General features: G+C 46.5%; 2 protein-coding genes across 2 annotated transcripts in view; both read left to right on the plus strand.

Annotated features, from left to right (window-relative positions):
- Positions 1-12,711, plus strand: part of prpf6 (PRP6 pre-mRNA processing factor 6 homolog (S. cerevisiae)) — a 13,707-nt gene extending 996 nt beyond the window's left edge. The window contains exons 2-21 of the mRNA XM_056422529.1: positions 55-214; positions 323-441; positions 575-653; positions 1,400-1,576; positions 2,649-2,762; positions 2,840-2,934; positions 3,041-3,197; positions 4,155-4,317; positions 5,821-5,939; positions 6,032-6,250; positions 6,880-7,002; positions 7,651-7,772; positions 7,864-8,002; positions 8,103-8,222; positions 8,504-8,680; positions 8,772-8,905; positions 9,405-9,496; positions 10,632-10,746; positions 10,917-11,043; positions 11,992-12,711. Coding sequence (XP_056278504.1) covers positions 55-214; positions 323-441; positions 575-653; positions 1,400-1,576; positions 2,649-2,762; positions 2,840-2,934; positions 3,041-3,197; positions 4,155-4,317; positions 5,821-5,939; positions 6,032-6,250; positions 6,880-7,002; positions 7,651-7,772; positions 7,864-8,002; positions 8,103-8,222; positions 8,504-8,680; positions 8,772-8,905; positions 9,405-9,496; positions 10,632-10,746; positions 10,917-11,043; positions 11,992-12,144 — 2,704 coding nt within the window. The 3' untranslated portion in view covers positions 12,145-12,711. The remainder of the gene's footprint in view (positions 1-54; positions 215-322; positions 442-574; positions 654-1,399; positions 1,577-2,648; positions 2,763-2,839; positions 2,935-3,040; positions 3,198-4,154; positions 4,318-5,820; positions 5,940-6,031; positions 6,251-6,879; positions 7,003-7,650; positions 7,773-7,863; positions 8,003-8,102; positions 8,223-8,503; positions 8,681-8,771; positions 8,906-9,404; positions 9,497-10,631; positions 10,747-10,916; positions 11,044-11,991) is intronic.
- Positions 12,712-13,078: 367 nt separating this feature from the next.
- Positions 13,079-15,000, plus strand: part of aar2 (AAR2 splicing factor) — a 2,649-nt gene continuing 727 nt past the window's right edge. Inside the window, exons 1-2 of the mRNA XM_056422552.1 lie at positions 13,079-13,627; positions 13,733-14,846. Of these exons, the coding sequence (XP_056278527.1) occupies positions 13,854-14,846 (993 nt within the window). The 5' untranslated portion in view covers positions 13,079-13,627; positions 13,733-13,853. The remainder of the gene's footprint in view (positions 13,628-13,732; positions 14,847-15,000) is intronic.

The following is a 15,000-nucleotide window of genomic DNA, read 5'->3' on the forward strand; positions in this document are numbered from 1 at the left end:
ATCCCACCTTTACTCTTTATTCGTGTGAAATTCTAATAAGTTGCTCCTCTTTAGTGCAACTGGCTTCACCACCCGATCCGATATCGGTCCGGCCCGCGACGCCAACGACCCAGTGGACGACCGCCACGCGCCGCCGGGCAAGAGGACGGTCGGGGACCAAATGAAGAAGAATGAGGATGAGGAAGAAGATCTGAACGACACAAATTACGACGAGGTGCTTCCGATCGGACCGTCCTCCGGCTTTGTGTTATTATTGGTTGTCGAGACAACTTGTCTTTCTCGTAAATGTCTTCATGAAATACAAAACGTGTTCTTCTTCTAGTTTAATGGCTATGCAGGCAGCTTGTTCTCCAGCGGGCCCTATGAGAAAGACGACGAAGAGGCAGATGCTATCTATGCGGCGCTGGACAAGAGGATGGATGAAAGACGCAAAGAAAGAAGGTCACTGCTTCACGGATCTGTTCTCCCCCGTGCACGTCCTTCCCAAGTCCTGCACGCTTTTTAAAATCTCGTAAAATCAACTCTGCGCCGGACCGTTTGTTGTTTTATTGAATGCTCTTTGTTCTGTTTTCAGGGAGCTGAGAGAAAAGGATGAAATTGAGAAATATCGTATGGAGCGTCCCAAAATCCAGCAGCAGTTTTCAGATCTCAAGGTAGAATGTCAATTTGGTGTTTCCCCCGAAAACTCACACTTATTTATCAAATGAACTGCAAAATTAATATAAAATAAAGTCAAGACATTGAGGACGCTATAAATAATGATTTTAAATTTAAATATTAATGTAGTTCTTCTTGTGGCTCAAAGGAAGAACAGGTTTATAGCTTCAGCAGCAGAACTGTTTTCAGAGGGGAAGGATGGATCTTCAGACCTTCCTTCCCTTGAATAGGAAGTGATCAAGGGTAGGAAGGAATCAAGGGATGGAAAGAAGGAATCAAGGGATGGAAGGAAAGAAAGAAAGAAAACATAAAAAGGGTTTTCTACCCCTCTGCTAGTCTTCTAAGGCGATAACACAATGTACCATCAGAACACTGGAGATGGGCCTCTACACACCTCTGTAGAGACTTCACTAACACCAGAGAATAGTCATTACACATTAACTATGTCGAGAGTTTATGATTTAATGTTATCTTCATTGATAAAAACAGAGCTTTAAAGATAAGGACATTTCTCGGTGACCCCAGACTGTTGAACGGTGGTGTTTAAGATGTTGTCACTCTTGGGTGGAAAACCATATCTTCCCAAAACACAAAAACACAAATGTCTGCAGCTGGACTTCGAGGTCGTCACCAAGCGGACAGCAACATGCTGCCACGCCTTAAAGAACTACACCACATGTCTCCATGAGGCTGATCCTGCTCTTTCCTTTATTATTCCCTCTTTTTATCCGTCTCTTCACAGAGGAAGTTGTCCGAGGTGTCGGAGGAGGAGTGGCTGAGCATCCCCGAGGTGGGAGACGCCCGCAATAAGCGACAGAGAAATCCCCGCTACGAGAAACTCACCCCGATGCCCGACAGCTTCTTCTCCAAGCACCTGAAGACCGGAGAGAACCACACCACGGTTGACCCTCTGCAAGGGGTCAGTGTACACACACACACACACACACACACACACCCGTCACAGGTCACACACACACACACCTGTCACACACACACACACACACACACACCCGTCACAGGTCACACACCACACACACACGTCAGTCACAGGTCACACACACACACAGGGGAACACACACACATACACACACACGTCAGTCACAGGTCACACACACAGGGGAACACACACGTCAGTCATAGGTCACACACACACACAGGGGAACACACACACACGTCAGTCACAGGTCACTCTCACACACACATACACACACACATGTCAGTCACAGGTCACACATACACAAGTCACACACAAGTCACACACAGGTCACTCTCACACACAAGTCACTCTCACACACACACACACACACACGTCAGTCACAGGTCACACACACACAAGTCACACACAAGTCACTCTCACACACACACACACACACACGTCAGTCACAGGTCACACACACAGGGGAACACACATGTCAGTCACAGATGTCACACACACAAGTCACTCTCACACACACACACGTCAGTCACAGGTCACACATACACAAGTCACACACAGGTCACTCTCACACACACATACACACACACACGTCAGTCACAGGTCACACATACACAAGTCACACACAAGTCACTCTCACACACACACACACACACACACGTCAGTCACAGGTCACACACACACACACACAGGGGAACACACATGTCAGTCACAGATGTCACACACATAAGTTACTCTCACACACACACACGTTACTGGTAAAAACACATGGTGCAGTTCCAGCGTGCTCCAGTAGGAGTCCAGATACACATGTCTGACTTGATTTAATGACTGTGAAAAAAAACTCTTTACAAGAATCGCACAAAAGCTCCGTTTTAAATATTGTTTTCATCGGTTTCATTCAGCAAAAAATAACAACCAAAATTTAAAAAAGGGAATTTCGTCAACATTTTTCTTACCTCCACTTTCCTCTGAAAGAGGAACTCCTTAGAGTTTACCCACTGAATTTGTGTGACGTTGCTGATAAGTGTCGTAACATTATTCTTACCTCCACTAGCTGGGAGGTCTGAGCACACCGTACCCAGGGAGCATGACCCCCGGGACGGGGGAGCTGGACATGAGGAAGATCGGCCAGGCCAGGAACACGCTCATGGACATGAGGCTCAGCCAGGTAACCAATCACCTGCCTCTGTCGCTCTGACTCCCCGACTGTGGAGACGCGGGTTTATCGTCTTCTCTCGTCTTCAGGTGTCCGACTCGGTGAGCGGGCAGACGGTGGTGGACCCGAAAGGTTACCTGACGGATCTCAACTCCATGATCCCCACACACGGTGGAGACATCAGGTAGAGACACACACACACACACACACACACTGGCGACTCACCATAGCGGTGCATTTGTGTTGATAAGATGTCTGACGGTTCATCTTTTGGTTCTCACACATCCCAGTGACATCAAGAAGGCTCGCCTGCTGCTGAAGTCTGTGAGGGAGACCAACCCTCATCACCCGCCGGCCTGGATCGCCTCCGCCAGGCTGGAGGAGGTCACCGGGAAGCTGCAGGTGGCCAGGAACCTGATCATGAAAGGAACCGAGATGTGTCCGAAGGTAAAGGGGGGGGGGACACGTATATTTAATATTGTAGGCAGGCAGGTATAAGTGATGGATATACGTACATAGATAGATGGGTAGAGAGGCAGGTATGCAGATGGATACGTAGGTAGGTAGGTATGTGGATAGATAGGTAGGTAGATATGCGGGTGGATGGCTGGATAGGTAGGTGGATGGATACTTGTGTAGGTAGATACATAGGCGGGTAGCTAGGTAGGCAGGTGGATACGTAGGTAGGTAGATAGGTAGGTATGCAGATGGATGGATGGGTAGGTAGGTATGCAGATGGATGGATGGGTAGGTATGCAGACGAATGGATGGGTAGGTAGGTATGCCGATGGATGGATGGATGGATGGGTAGGTAGGTATGCAGATGGATGGATGGGTAGGTATGCAGACGGATGGATGGGTAGGTAGCTATGCAGATGGATGGATGGGTAGGTATGCAGACGAATGGATGGGTAGGTAGGTATGCAGATGGATGGATGGGTAGGTATGCAGACGGATGGATGGATGGGTAGGTAGGTATGCAGATGGATGGATGGGTAGGTGGGTGGATGGATAGGTAGATAGACAGACAGATTTACTTTATGAATCCTAAATTGTGAAATGGTCGTGTTACAGCAGCAGGGTATCCATATCATATCCATCACAAGAATACAGAACACATTATAAATATATCAGACTGAACGTCCAGAATAAATACACAAGATAACAAAACTATATACGACGCACATAAGACATACAGGCCCAACAGCTGTGTGCCATGAGCACCCAGACCTGGTGGAGTTATAGCTACAATGAAGCCCGTCGGCTTCGCCAGATGTTTATTCGATACCAACTCGAGGACTTGTTGAAACCGTGAATTGTTTGACGAGGCGCCAGAGAGTCTCAGGGCTGGACGTGGTCCCTTTGCCTCCTGTTGACGCCGTCCTCTCTCTCTTTGGCCACCAGAGCGAGGACGTGTGGCTGGAGGCGGCCCGGCTGCAGCCCGGCGACACGGCCAAGGCCGTGGTGGCTCAGGCCGTCCGCCACCTGCCGCAGTCGGTGCGCATCTACATCAGAGCCGCAGAGCTGGAGACGGACATCAGGGCCAAGAAACGAGTCCTCAGGAAGGGTACGGCTATTATATCATATCTATATATATATAGATATATATATTTATTAGGGCTGTCGGCGTTAACGCGTTCATCTATGCGATTAATTTGGCCGCGTTAACGCACTAAAATATTTTAACGCAATTAACGAAACTTTGTTTACTTCCGGTGTTCGTTGAAGTTTTTTCACTCCCCTGAGTGTCAAACCGCGGCAGTACGGTTTAACACTGTTTCCGCTTTTAAAACAATTATTTCTCCGCGAAAATAAGGAGCAGAAATGAGTTTAACTCGTGGATGAATCAGTCGGGTTTCCTCCTGCTCCTCCTTCCTCCCGTCTCCCCCTCTGATACACAGAGGAACGGAGGGGCGACGTGTCGGGGGACGCGGCGCGGAAAGAACTCGTCACACGAAACCTTCACCGTGATTGGTCAATCCGTTTGTCTGTCAACATTTTGCGAAAAAAACAACCAATGAACACTCAGTAAATCACAAAGGACCTCCCACCTCACAAGTAAGGCTCATTAGCAGCCTGTCAGTCAGAGAGCAGAGAACACGGCGCGAGGACAATGTGCCTCATTGAATAGAGCTGAGATTGTTCTGGAATGTTTGATGTATAACACGTGGGGGTGTGTCATATGAAAACGCCTTTAAAAGGTGAATTTTGTTGTTGTAAAATGTATAAAATGCCCCCAGCCTCCAGAGGGTGAACAGGACATATGTGAATGTCAGTCAGTCACCAAGGCCACTGGTTCTGCTGTTGTTCAATGTTAAAGATGACAGGACCAATGGGGTCTCAAGATACTTCTTTTTTTTACTAATCTGGATGTTTCACTGAAGAAACAATTCATCATCCACGATATTAAATACCTCGCTGGCACTTTATAGGTAGGAGCCTCTTTGAAAACACAGCTCTGTGGGAAGTTGTGTCTTTAAAAAGAAGAAGAAAAACAATTCATTAATCGCGATTAATGAATTTCAAAATGTGCGATTAATTAGTTAATTTTTTTTAATCGATTGACAGCCCTAATATATATATATTAATATCCATGAAGTTTCCCATGAAAACTCACTTTTATTTATCAGATGAATATAATATATAGTCAAGGCATTGACAAGGTTATAAATAATGATTTTTATTGTAAATATTAATGTAGTTCTTCTTGTGGCTCAAAGGAAGGCCAGTTTTATAGCTTCTCTCAGCAGCATAACTGTTTTCAGCTGCGCTCACATAAAAAGGTTTTTTTTTTTTTTTTTTTAAATTGTAATATACATTTTTAAATGTTATTTGTTTCTTACTATTCCATTTGTTTTGCCTTGACTCTCTGAAGAGCACTTTGAAAACATTGTTTCTAAAGGTGCTATATAAATAAAGTTATTATTATTATTCAACATAAAATATGGTGTTTTATTGTGAATTTGGCTCGTAGTAATTTGTGGGTAGCCCCGGGGGAAAAAAATGGTGATAAAACTCTATGAGGGTGGAATGATGTGACGACAGTTTGTTTTCCTCGTGGCGCGCTCAGCCCTGGAGAACGTGTCCAAGTCCGTGAGGCTGTGGAAGACGGCGGTGGAGCTGGAGGAGCCGGAGGACGCCCGCATCATGCTGAGCAGAGCCGTGGAGTGTTGCCCGACCAGCGTGGAGGTACGCGCCGCCGCCCGTTTCTTTGGGTATTTTTTTCCCGTAACGTCGTCTCCGTCTAACCGCCTCCCTCCGTTCCCCCCCCCCCCCTCTAGCTGTGGCTGGCGCTGGCCCGGCTGGAGACGTACGAGAACGCCCGGCGCGTCCTGAACAAAGCCCGCGAGAACATCCCCACCGACCGCCACATCTGGATCATGGCCGCCAAGCTGGAGGAGGCCAACCTCAACGCCCAGATGGTGGACAAGATCATCGACAGGGCCATCACGTCGCTGCGCGCCAACGGCGTGGAGATCAACCGGGAGCAGTGGATACAGGTGCGTTTAAGGGGGGGGGAGAGCGTAGGACTTTCCTGTTACCGGTGCTTATTTTATTGAGTCGGGACCACCTGAAGTCCACGAAATTGTTGTTTGCTGCTCTATGAATGCTCTGAAAACCTTTTTAAATCATCCAAATTGCCACTTTAAATAACGACGTTCAGGCCGAACACAAAGGAATTTAAAGTCGAGGATGTTTCTGCTGTGACTGACACGCGATCGACGCCCTGATCCTCGTTGTTTTATAGAAACAACAACAACACGGGGTGGTTTCTGCCTTTGCTAAACCTCGTGGGGGTTGAAGAAAGTGGCGGAATTTGTCATATTTTGTCGGCTTTGATATCGAGCCTCAGCTATTTGATCCGGGAGCAACGGAACACGAGCCGAAACGTGACCGAGGTCTCGTTGCTGTGCGGCTCTCAGTTGCTTTGCAATCCCTCTGCTACCTCTTCTCCTCCTGGTTCTCCGTGGTCCCGTCGTCTGTTCATCAACGGGGGTCTCCTCCGGGTTTCTGGTCTCGGCACTTGTTTACATGTTGTTGTTTTTATCTGCGGGTTCGGGAAGCCATGACTTTCTTACCACCCACACGCTTTTCTCTCCCTCCCTAAATGTTCCTTGTTGCCGTGCAGGATGCAGAGGAGTGCGACAAAGCGGGCAGCGTGACGACCTGCCAGGCCGTGATCAGGGCCGTCATCGGGATCGGCATCGAGGAGGAAGATCGCAAGCACACGTGGATGGAGGACTCGGATAGCGTGAGTGACGATATATATATTTATTTATATATAAATATACATATATTATTAGATATGTATATAATAATATTATATATAATATTTATAAATAATAATCAATGTAGGAATAATTATAATAATATCTATTATTATTCCTACATTTATTATTATATATAGATATTATATACATTTATATATATATAATAATATTGGATATACTATTTATATAATATATATACTATTTAATGATATATATTATTTATTTAATAATATTATATATATTATATTTATATTATTCCTACATTTATTATTGGATATAAATAGTATATATAATATTATTATTATATATATATAAATATGTTATTTTTATTATTATTCCTACATTTAACATTAGATATAAATAGAATAGATAATATTATTATTATTATTATTTTATATATATATATATATGTTATTTTTATTATTATTCCTACATTTAATATTAGATATAAATAGTATATATAATATTGTCATATCTAAAACTGCAGTCTGAAGGACTGCTATGAGTTCCTGGTTCTCACTGTGCGGCCACAATAACGAATGGAGGTTCTTAGAACTACTTTGAGCTCCTGAAGGTTTCCTCCAGTCAGGAGACACTTTGCTTTAAACTGCTCGCCTGCTGTGTTTCAGTGCGTGTCCCACGGAGCGCTGGAGTGCGCCCGGGCCATCTACGCTCACGCCCTGCAGGTGTTCCCCAGCAAGAAAAGTGTGTGGCTCCGAGCGGCCTACTTTGAGAAGAATAACGGCACCAGGTGACCACGTCCACTTTCCCCAAACGGTTTTCCGGTCCCAAGCTGCGCGCCCGTCTTCGGGGGTTTGTTGTAACGCTCTGCGTCTCCTCAGGGAGTCTTTGGAGGCCCTGCTCCAGAGGGCCGTGGCCCACTGTCCCAAAGCCGAGGTCCTGTGGCTGATGGGGGCCAAGTCCAAGTGGCTGGCCGAGGACGTGCCCGCCGCCAGAAGCATCCTCGCGCTGGCCTTCCAGGTGACGGCGCCGAGATCACGCCACCTTTTAAAAAAAAATGTTATGTTTGGCGCAGACCGGCGTCTAACTGCGCCCACCCCCGCTCCGTCTCCTCCTGCAGGCCAACCCCAACAGCGAAGAGATCTGGCTGGCTGCCGTCAAGCTGGAGTCCGAAAACAACGAATACGAGAGAGCCCGCCGCCTGCTGGCCAAGGCGCGCAGCAGCGCCCCGACAGCCAGGGTGAGCGGGCGGCGAGGTCTTCTGGGATATTTTTGGGACGGTCCTCCCGTCTTCGAAGGCCCGTTTGAGGCTTAAGACGCGCTCGGTTCGGGCAACGGTCGGTGTTTGGCATCTTAGTTTTCGTGCTTAGGGTTAAAGTCTTGAAAGAACAAGCAGGGAGGAACCCCCACTGATTCTTGGCCAAAGGAGTTGCACTTGAACGCAACACAGCAATTTGCGTTGTGTAATCGGAGGACCGGCTATACAGCTATAACTGTACATATTCCCTTTCTCTTCTCCAGGTGTTCATGAAGTCTGTGAAGTTGGAGTGGGTGTTGGGCAACATCGCCGCCGCCCAGGAGCTGTGCACCGAGGCCCTGAAGCACTACGAGGACTTCCCCAAGCTGTGGATGATGAGAGGCCAGATCGAGGAGCAGGGGGAGAACATGGACAAGGCCAGAGAGGCCTACAACCAAGGGGTGGGGGCTCGCTTCCTCCTATCGGAGAGCACCACCGGTGGGGTTAAAATAAGCGGGAGAGATTCATTGGTTTGTTTTTGTTTCGCCGTAGTTGAAGAAGTGTCCCCACTCGGGGGGGCTGTGGCTGCTGCTGTCTCGCCTGGAGGAGCGAGTGGGCCAGCTGACCAGAGCCAGAGCCATCCTGGAGAAGGCTCGCCTCAAGAACCCCCAGATCCCCGAGCTGTGGTGAGCCGGCACGCTGCGATTGGCCAGTCTTTGTGTCAGGGGGGTGGGACTTGGCGAAGGGTCAATTTAATACGCGAAATACACATGAATGTGCTGGATTAGTTTTCTTTTTTTTAAAGAATATTTGATTTGCATGACGAGCAATTAGAAATATTTACTTTGAGATTCAAGTAGCTTCCTTCTTTCACCTTTATTGATATTTCTGTGTTTTAAATCTTATTTACTTTTTTTTTTAAACTTACTAAATATATATATGTATATATTTTTAATATATATTGGGGAAAATATATATATATATATATGTATTTCTTTTTTTAATAATAAATATATATTAAATAAAAAATTATATCGGTGAGAAAATAAATAAATATTTGTAATATATATTTCTATATATAGAGATTTCTTTAAAATATATATAAAGAGATTTTTATATATATATATATATATATATAATACATTCGACATGTGTGTATGTTTCTAAAATGATCACATTGACCAGGTTGGAGTCGGTCAGGCTGGAGTTCCGCGCCGGGCTGAAGAACATCTCCAACACCCTGATGGCCAAAGCTCTGCAGGAGTGCCCCAACTCAGGTGAGGACGACGTCTCGTCCCCGTTTTCAGAAACTCACAAAAGCAGCTTTTTTACTTTTTATCTAACCGGCTAATACGTTTTCTAAAGAAGTCAGAAGTCTTTTATTTTTACTATATCTGGCTCTCCATGAACCCGCCATTTCATTTACCTGTCACAAATCAAAACGATCCTAAGAGCAGAGTTCCTGTCCTGCAGGTTGGAAATTCTACTTTTCAGGGTTCATACGGTCAAGGAAAACCTGGAAGAGTCCTGGAATTTAAGAAATCCCCATAGTTTTGGAAAAGTCATGGAAATGTGTGCATTTACGCTGAGTTTTAAATAATTAACTTAAAAGACATAAATGTTTATTCTTTTAATCTAAACTATTGTCTCATTCATTTAAGTCATTTACGGTTATTTACTGTATGGTTTTTATAATATGTATATTATATATATACTATTTATATCTAATAATCAGTGTAGGAATAATATATATTATTATTCCTACATTTATTATTATATATAAATATTATATATACTATTATTTATATATTCTATATTTATATTATATATAAATATTATATATACTGTTTTATATTTATTTATTCATATATTCTATATTTATATAATGTATATATATATATTATTATATACATTATATATATATACATATTATACATGTTTATGTATATAATAATATATATTATTATACATATTTATGTATATAATAATATATATATATATACTATTTATTTATATTATTTTTCCTACATTTATTATATATAAATATATATTTATTTATATATTATATATTTATATATATATATAATATTTATATTATCATAAATATATATATTATTATTATATGTATATATATATACATATAATATTTATATATATATTATTTTATATATATTATAATATATGTACTATTTATATATATTATTATTATACATTAATTATTATTATTAGTCCTCGTTAATTTAATTACGACATCTTATCACTTTTTCATGTATCCACCGAGATTTTAAAATGAACGTGTTCCTGTGACTCCAGAACACTTTAAATACACAGAAGATAATCTTTGACGCTTATCCTGATGCGTCGCCATTGTTATTGACATTCCCCGACTGCTCCGTGTGCTCGTCCCGCCAGGCATCCTGTGGGCCGAGGCCGTGTTCCTGGAGGCCCGCCCCCAGAGGAAGACCAAGAGCGTGGACGCGCTGAAGAAGTGCGAGCACGACCCCCACGTCCTGCTCGCCGTCGCCAAGTACGACCACAACTCTTCCTCACAAAACACTTCCTCACGACACGCGTGACTCTTCTTCTCTGCACTGCTGGCTGTTGGTTTGTCTCCAACGATTCATTCTCTCTCTCTCTCTCTCTCTCTCTCTCTCTCTCTCTCTCACACACACACACACACACACACACACACGTCAGGTTGTTCTGGAGCGAGCGTAAGATCAGCAAAGCCAGGGAGTGGTTCCTCCGGACCGTGAAGATCGAGCCGGACCTGGGAGACGCCTGGGCTCTGTTCTACAAGTTTGAGCAGCAGCACGGCACCGAGGTAACGGGCCAGAGAGAGTGTGTGAGAGAGTGTGTGAGAGAGTGTGAGAGAGAGAGAGAGAGAGAGAGAGAGGGACTTGAGTGTGTGACTTGAGAGAGATGTGTGTGTGTGTGTGTCCTGTGACTGACATGTGTCTGTGTGTGTCCTGTGACTGACGTGTGTCCCCCTGTGTGTGTGTGTGTGTGCGTGTCCTGTGACTGATGTGTCCCTGTGTGTGTGTGTGTGTGTGTGTCCTGTGACTGACATGTGTCCCTGTGTGTGTGTGTGTCCTGTGACTGACGTGTGTCCCCCTGTGTGTGTGTGTGTGTGCGTGTCCTGTGACTGATGTGTGTCCCTGTGTGTGTGTGTGTGTGTGTGTGTCCTGTGACTGACGTGTGTCCCCCTGTGTGTGTGTGTGTGTGTGCGTGTCCTGTGACTGATGTGTGTCCCTGTGTGTGTGTGTGTGTGTGCGTGTCCTGTGACTGACGTGTTTCCCCCTGTGTGTGTGTGTGTGTCCTGTGACTGACGTGTGTGTCCCTGTGTGTGTGTGCGTGTCCTGTGACTGACGTGTGTGTCCCTGTGTGTGTGTGCGTGTCCTGTGACTGACGTGTTTCCCCCTGTGTGTGTGTGTGTGTGTGTGTGTGTGTGTGTGTGTGCGTGTCCTGTGACTGACGTGTTTCCCCCTGTGTGTGTGTGTGTGTGTGTGTGTGTGCGTGTCCTGTGACTGACGTGTTTCCCCCTGTGTGTGTGTGTGTGTGTGTGTGTCCTGTGTGTGTGTGTGTGCGTGTCCTGTGACTGATGTGTGTCCCCCTGTGTGTGTGTGTGTGCGTGCGTGTCCTGTGACTGATGTGTGTCCCCGTGTGTGTGTGTGTGCGTGTCCTGTGACTGATGTGTGTCCCCCTGTGTGTGTGTGTGTGTGTGCGTGCGTGTCCTGTGACTGATGTGTGTCCCTGTGTGTGCGTCCCTCAGGAGCAGCAGGAGGAGGTGCGTAAGCGCTGTGAGAACACGGAGCCGCGTCACGGCGAGCTCTGGTGCAACGAGTCCAAACACGTCCTGAACTGGCAGAAGAAGACCGCAGAGATCTTGGCGGGGGTGGCGGGCAAGATCAAGAACACCTTCTGAGGTCTGGGGGGGGGTTTGAGACTGGAACAACAACAACAAGCGGGAGGAAGCGTCTCCGGGCCTGTGGCCTCGCCCCCTTTCCTCTCCAGAGGAGTGGAGATGGTTTCATGAGTAGACGGTGACGTTTGATTCGTGGATGAATCTGCTGTCACCGGGTAGAACTGAGGTTTTACAAGTCCCAAAAACCTGGAAATGAGACGGCATTTTTTATTTTTTTCCCACTTCCTGTTCCCTCAGTCGATGTGTTCATTTGTTTCGGGCTCTGGGATCGTACCGAGCCGAAGAGTTCTTCTTTTTAACGTTTCTGTTGTGCGATAAACATAAAACTTGTGAGTAAACACTTGTGCGTCCGCAGCCTCGTGTTACCGGCTGCCTCCACACGGAGGCGCTCATGGTGTGTGTCAACTTGTGGTTGCCACGGAGACACTTTTTTTCTTTCTTTCTGCAATTATCAAAAATCTAAATAATGATTAATAATTACCAATTCAGAAATCGCATCATGGGACTCTTCTTCTGTCTTTAATATTTTGGAGCATATATGCAATATAATAAAACCAAGGAGTCCTGGTTATGTCATCATCTGTCATAGAGGTAATAATAACGATTTCACCTGTCATAGCTACTATGAAAATGATCCATATTTTAAAATAACAGAATTCTCGAAATAACAATAATTTTAATGAATAGTATAAATATAATATAATTGTTTTAATATATTTAATAATATATTAAATATTGTTATAACTAACATTATTTTATTATATTTGAGTGAATTAAAAAAAGGTAATAAAACAGCTTTCAATATATTATGATGAAGTAAATAAAAGAGATACATATTAATGGACTGTTTAAAAATAAAATATATATTTTTTTAACACTTCAAGCAAATAATTGTGTTGACGTTATAATAACACAAAACACGAGATGTTTATCGTATTCAGAACATGGCTTTTAAGCCCCTTTATTACCAAACTGGAACTTATCTGCTGCGGAACTTTTTCCGCCCGGAGCGAAAGACGCGTTGCACAGCACCAAACCAAACGGCTGGCCAACGACACGAAACGTCAACAACCTGCGACACGAGGCATCGTTACGGTAAACAAATGAAATAAGTGTTTTCTTTCAATTTACGTTAAACTGCTTTAATTCCAGAAACATTTATTTAAGAGCAGTGTCACTGCGATAGCTGTCGGACGAATATTTAGTTACACCTCCTGGGAACTATAAACCCTCCATCTCGTGTTTCCCGGGGTTCGTTTTAAAGTAACACTTCAACCAAATCGTTGTGATGACGTCATAAAAACACGTGATGTTTATCTCATATTCAGAACACCGCTTTTGAGCCCCTTTCATTACCAAACCGGAACATATCTGCTGCGGAACTGTTTCCGCCCGGAGCGAAAGACGCGTTGCACAGCGCCAAACCAAACGGCTCGCCAACGACACGAAACGTCAACAACCAGCGACACGAGGCATCGTTACGGTAAACAAATGAAATAAGCATATTCTTTTAATGTGCGTTTATATTTTAATTATATTGATATATTTCCGTTAAACTGCTTTAATTCCCAAAACATATATTTTTTAGAGCATCGTCACTGTCGGACGAAGCTTTAGTTCCATCTCCCGGGAACTATAAACCCTCCGACGTGTTCCCCGGGGTTCGTTTTCGAGTCGGGACGCGCAGCAGAACCCTCGGCGGAGCGGACATGGCCAACACCGGCGTCGACATGGACCCGGAGGTGGCCCGGAGGCTGTTCGAGGAGGGGGCCACGCTGGTGCTGCTGGGCGTCCCGCTGGGCACCGAGCTGGGCATCGACTGCAAGAGCTGGCAGGTGGGCCCCCGCTTCAAGGGCGTGAAGATGATCCCCCCCGGCCTCCACTTCCTCCACTACTCCTCCCCCAGCTCCCCCAGCTGCGGAGGGGAGGCGGGCCCCAAGACGGGCCTCTTCCTCTCGCTGCGGCCCCGGGACCTCCTGCTGGCCACCTGGGACCCGGACGAGGAGGACCTGGACTTCTCGGCCTCCCAGAGCGAGGAGGCGGTGAGCCGCGCGAGGGCCGGCCTGCGCGACCTGGACCCCTTCCTGGGGCCCTACCCCTACGAGGCGCTGAGGAAGTGGGTGTCGCTCAGCGACCGGCTGAGCGCGGAGCAGGCGGAGCGGCTGCGTCCGCTGTCGGGCCGCGTGCGCGCGCTCGGCGACGTGGTCCCCGAGCGGCAGCTGGCGAGCGCCGAGGACCGCGCGGCGCAGCCGAGGAACGACGCGGCGTGCCGCAGCATGAGGGAGGGGCTGCGGCGGCTGCCGCGCATGAAGCCGCGCGACGGCACGGAGGTGCGCTTCTCCGTGGTCCCCGAGAGGAAGTACCCGCCGGGCGCCACGCCGGCCGAGGTCACGCGCTGCAGCCTGGACCAGAGCGACGCCCTGGAGGCGCTGCTGCGGGCGCACCACCCGCTGCGGCCGCTGCAGCTGCTGGGCGAGCTGCAGTTCGCCTTCGTGTGCTTCCTGCTGGGCGGAGCCTACGACTGCTTCGAGCACTGGAAGAGCCTCCTGGCGCTGCTCTGCCGCTCCGACGCCGCCGTGCGGACGCACGCCGCGCTCTACCTCGGCCTGGTGGGCGTGCTCTACCACCAGCTGGGGGAGGTGCCGCCCGACTTCTTCGTCGACATCGTGTCGCAGAGCAACTTCCTCACGTCCACGCTGCAGGTAGGGGGGGGGGGAGGGAGGGAGAGAGAGACACAAATTGGAATAGAGAGAAATGAAAGAGGGAGACTTATGGAGGGGAGTTCTCTGAGTAGCTGGACGGTGTTTCCTCATATTTCATTTCGTATGGAGGAATAAAATAATGTAGAATGTGAAA

This window comes from Pseudoliparis swirei, chromosome 9 (genome assembly GCF_029220125.1).
Source record: "Pseudoliparis swirei isolate HS2019 ecotype Mariana Trench chromosome 9, NWPU_hadal_v1, whole genome shotgun sequence".
NCBI lineage: Eukaryota > Metazoa > Chordata > Actinopteri > Perciformes > Liparidae > Pseudoliparis > Pseudoliparis swirei.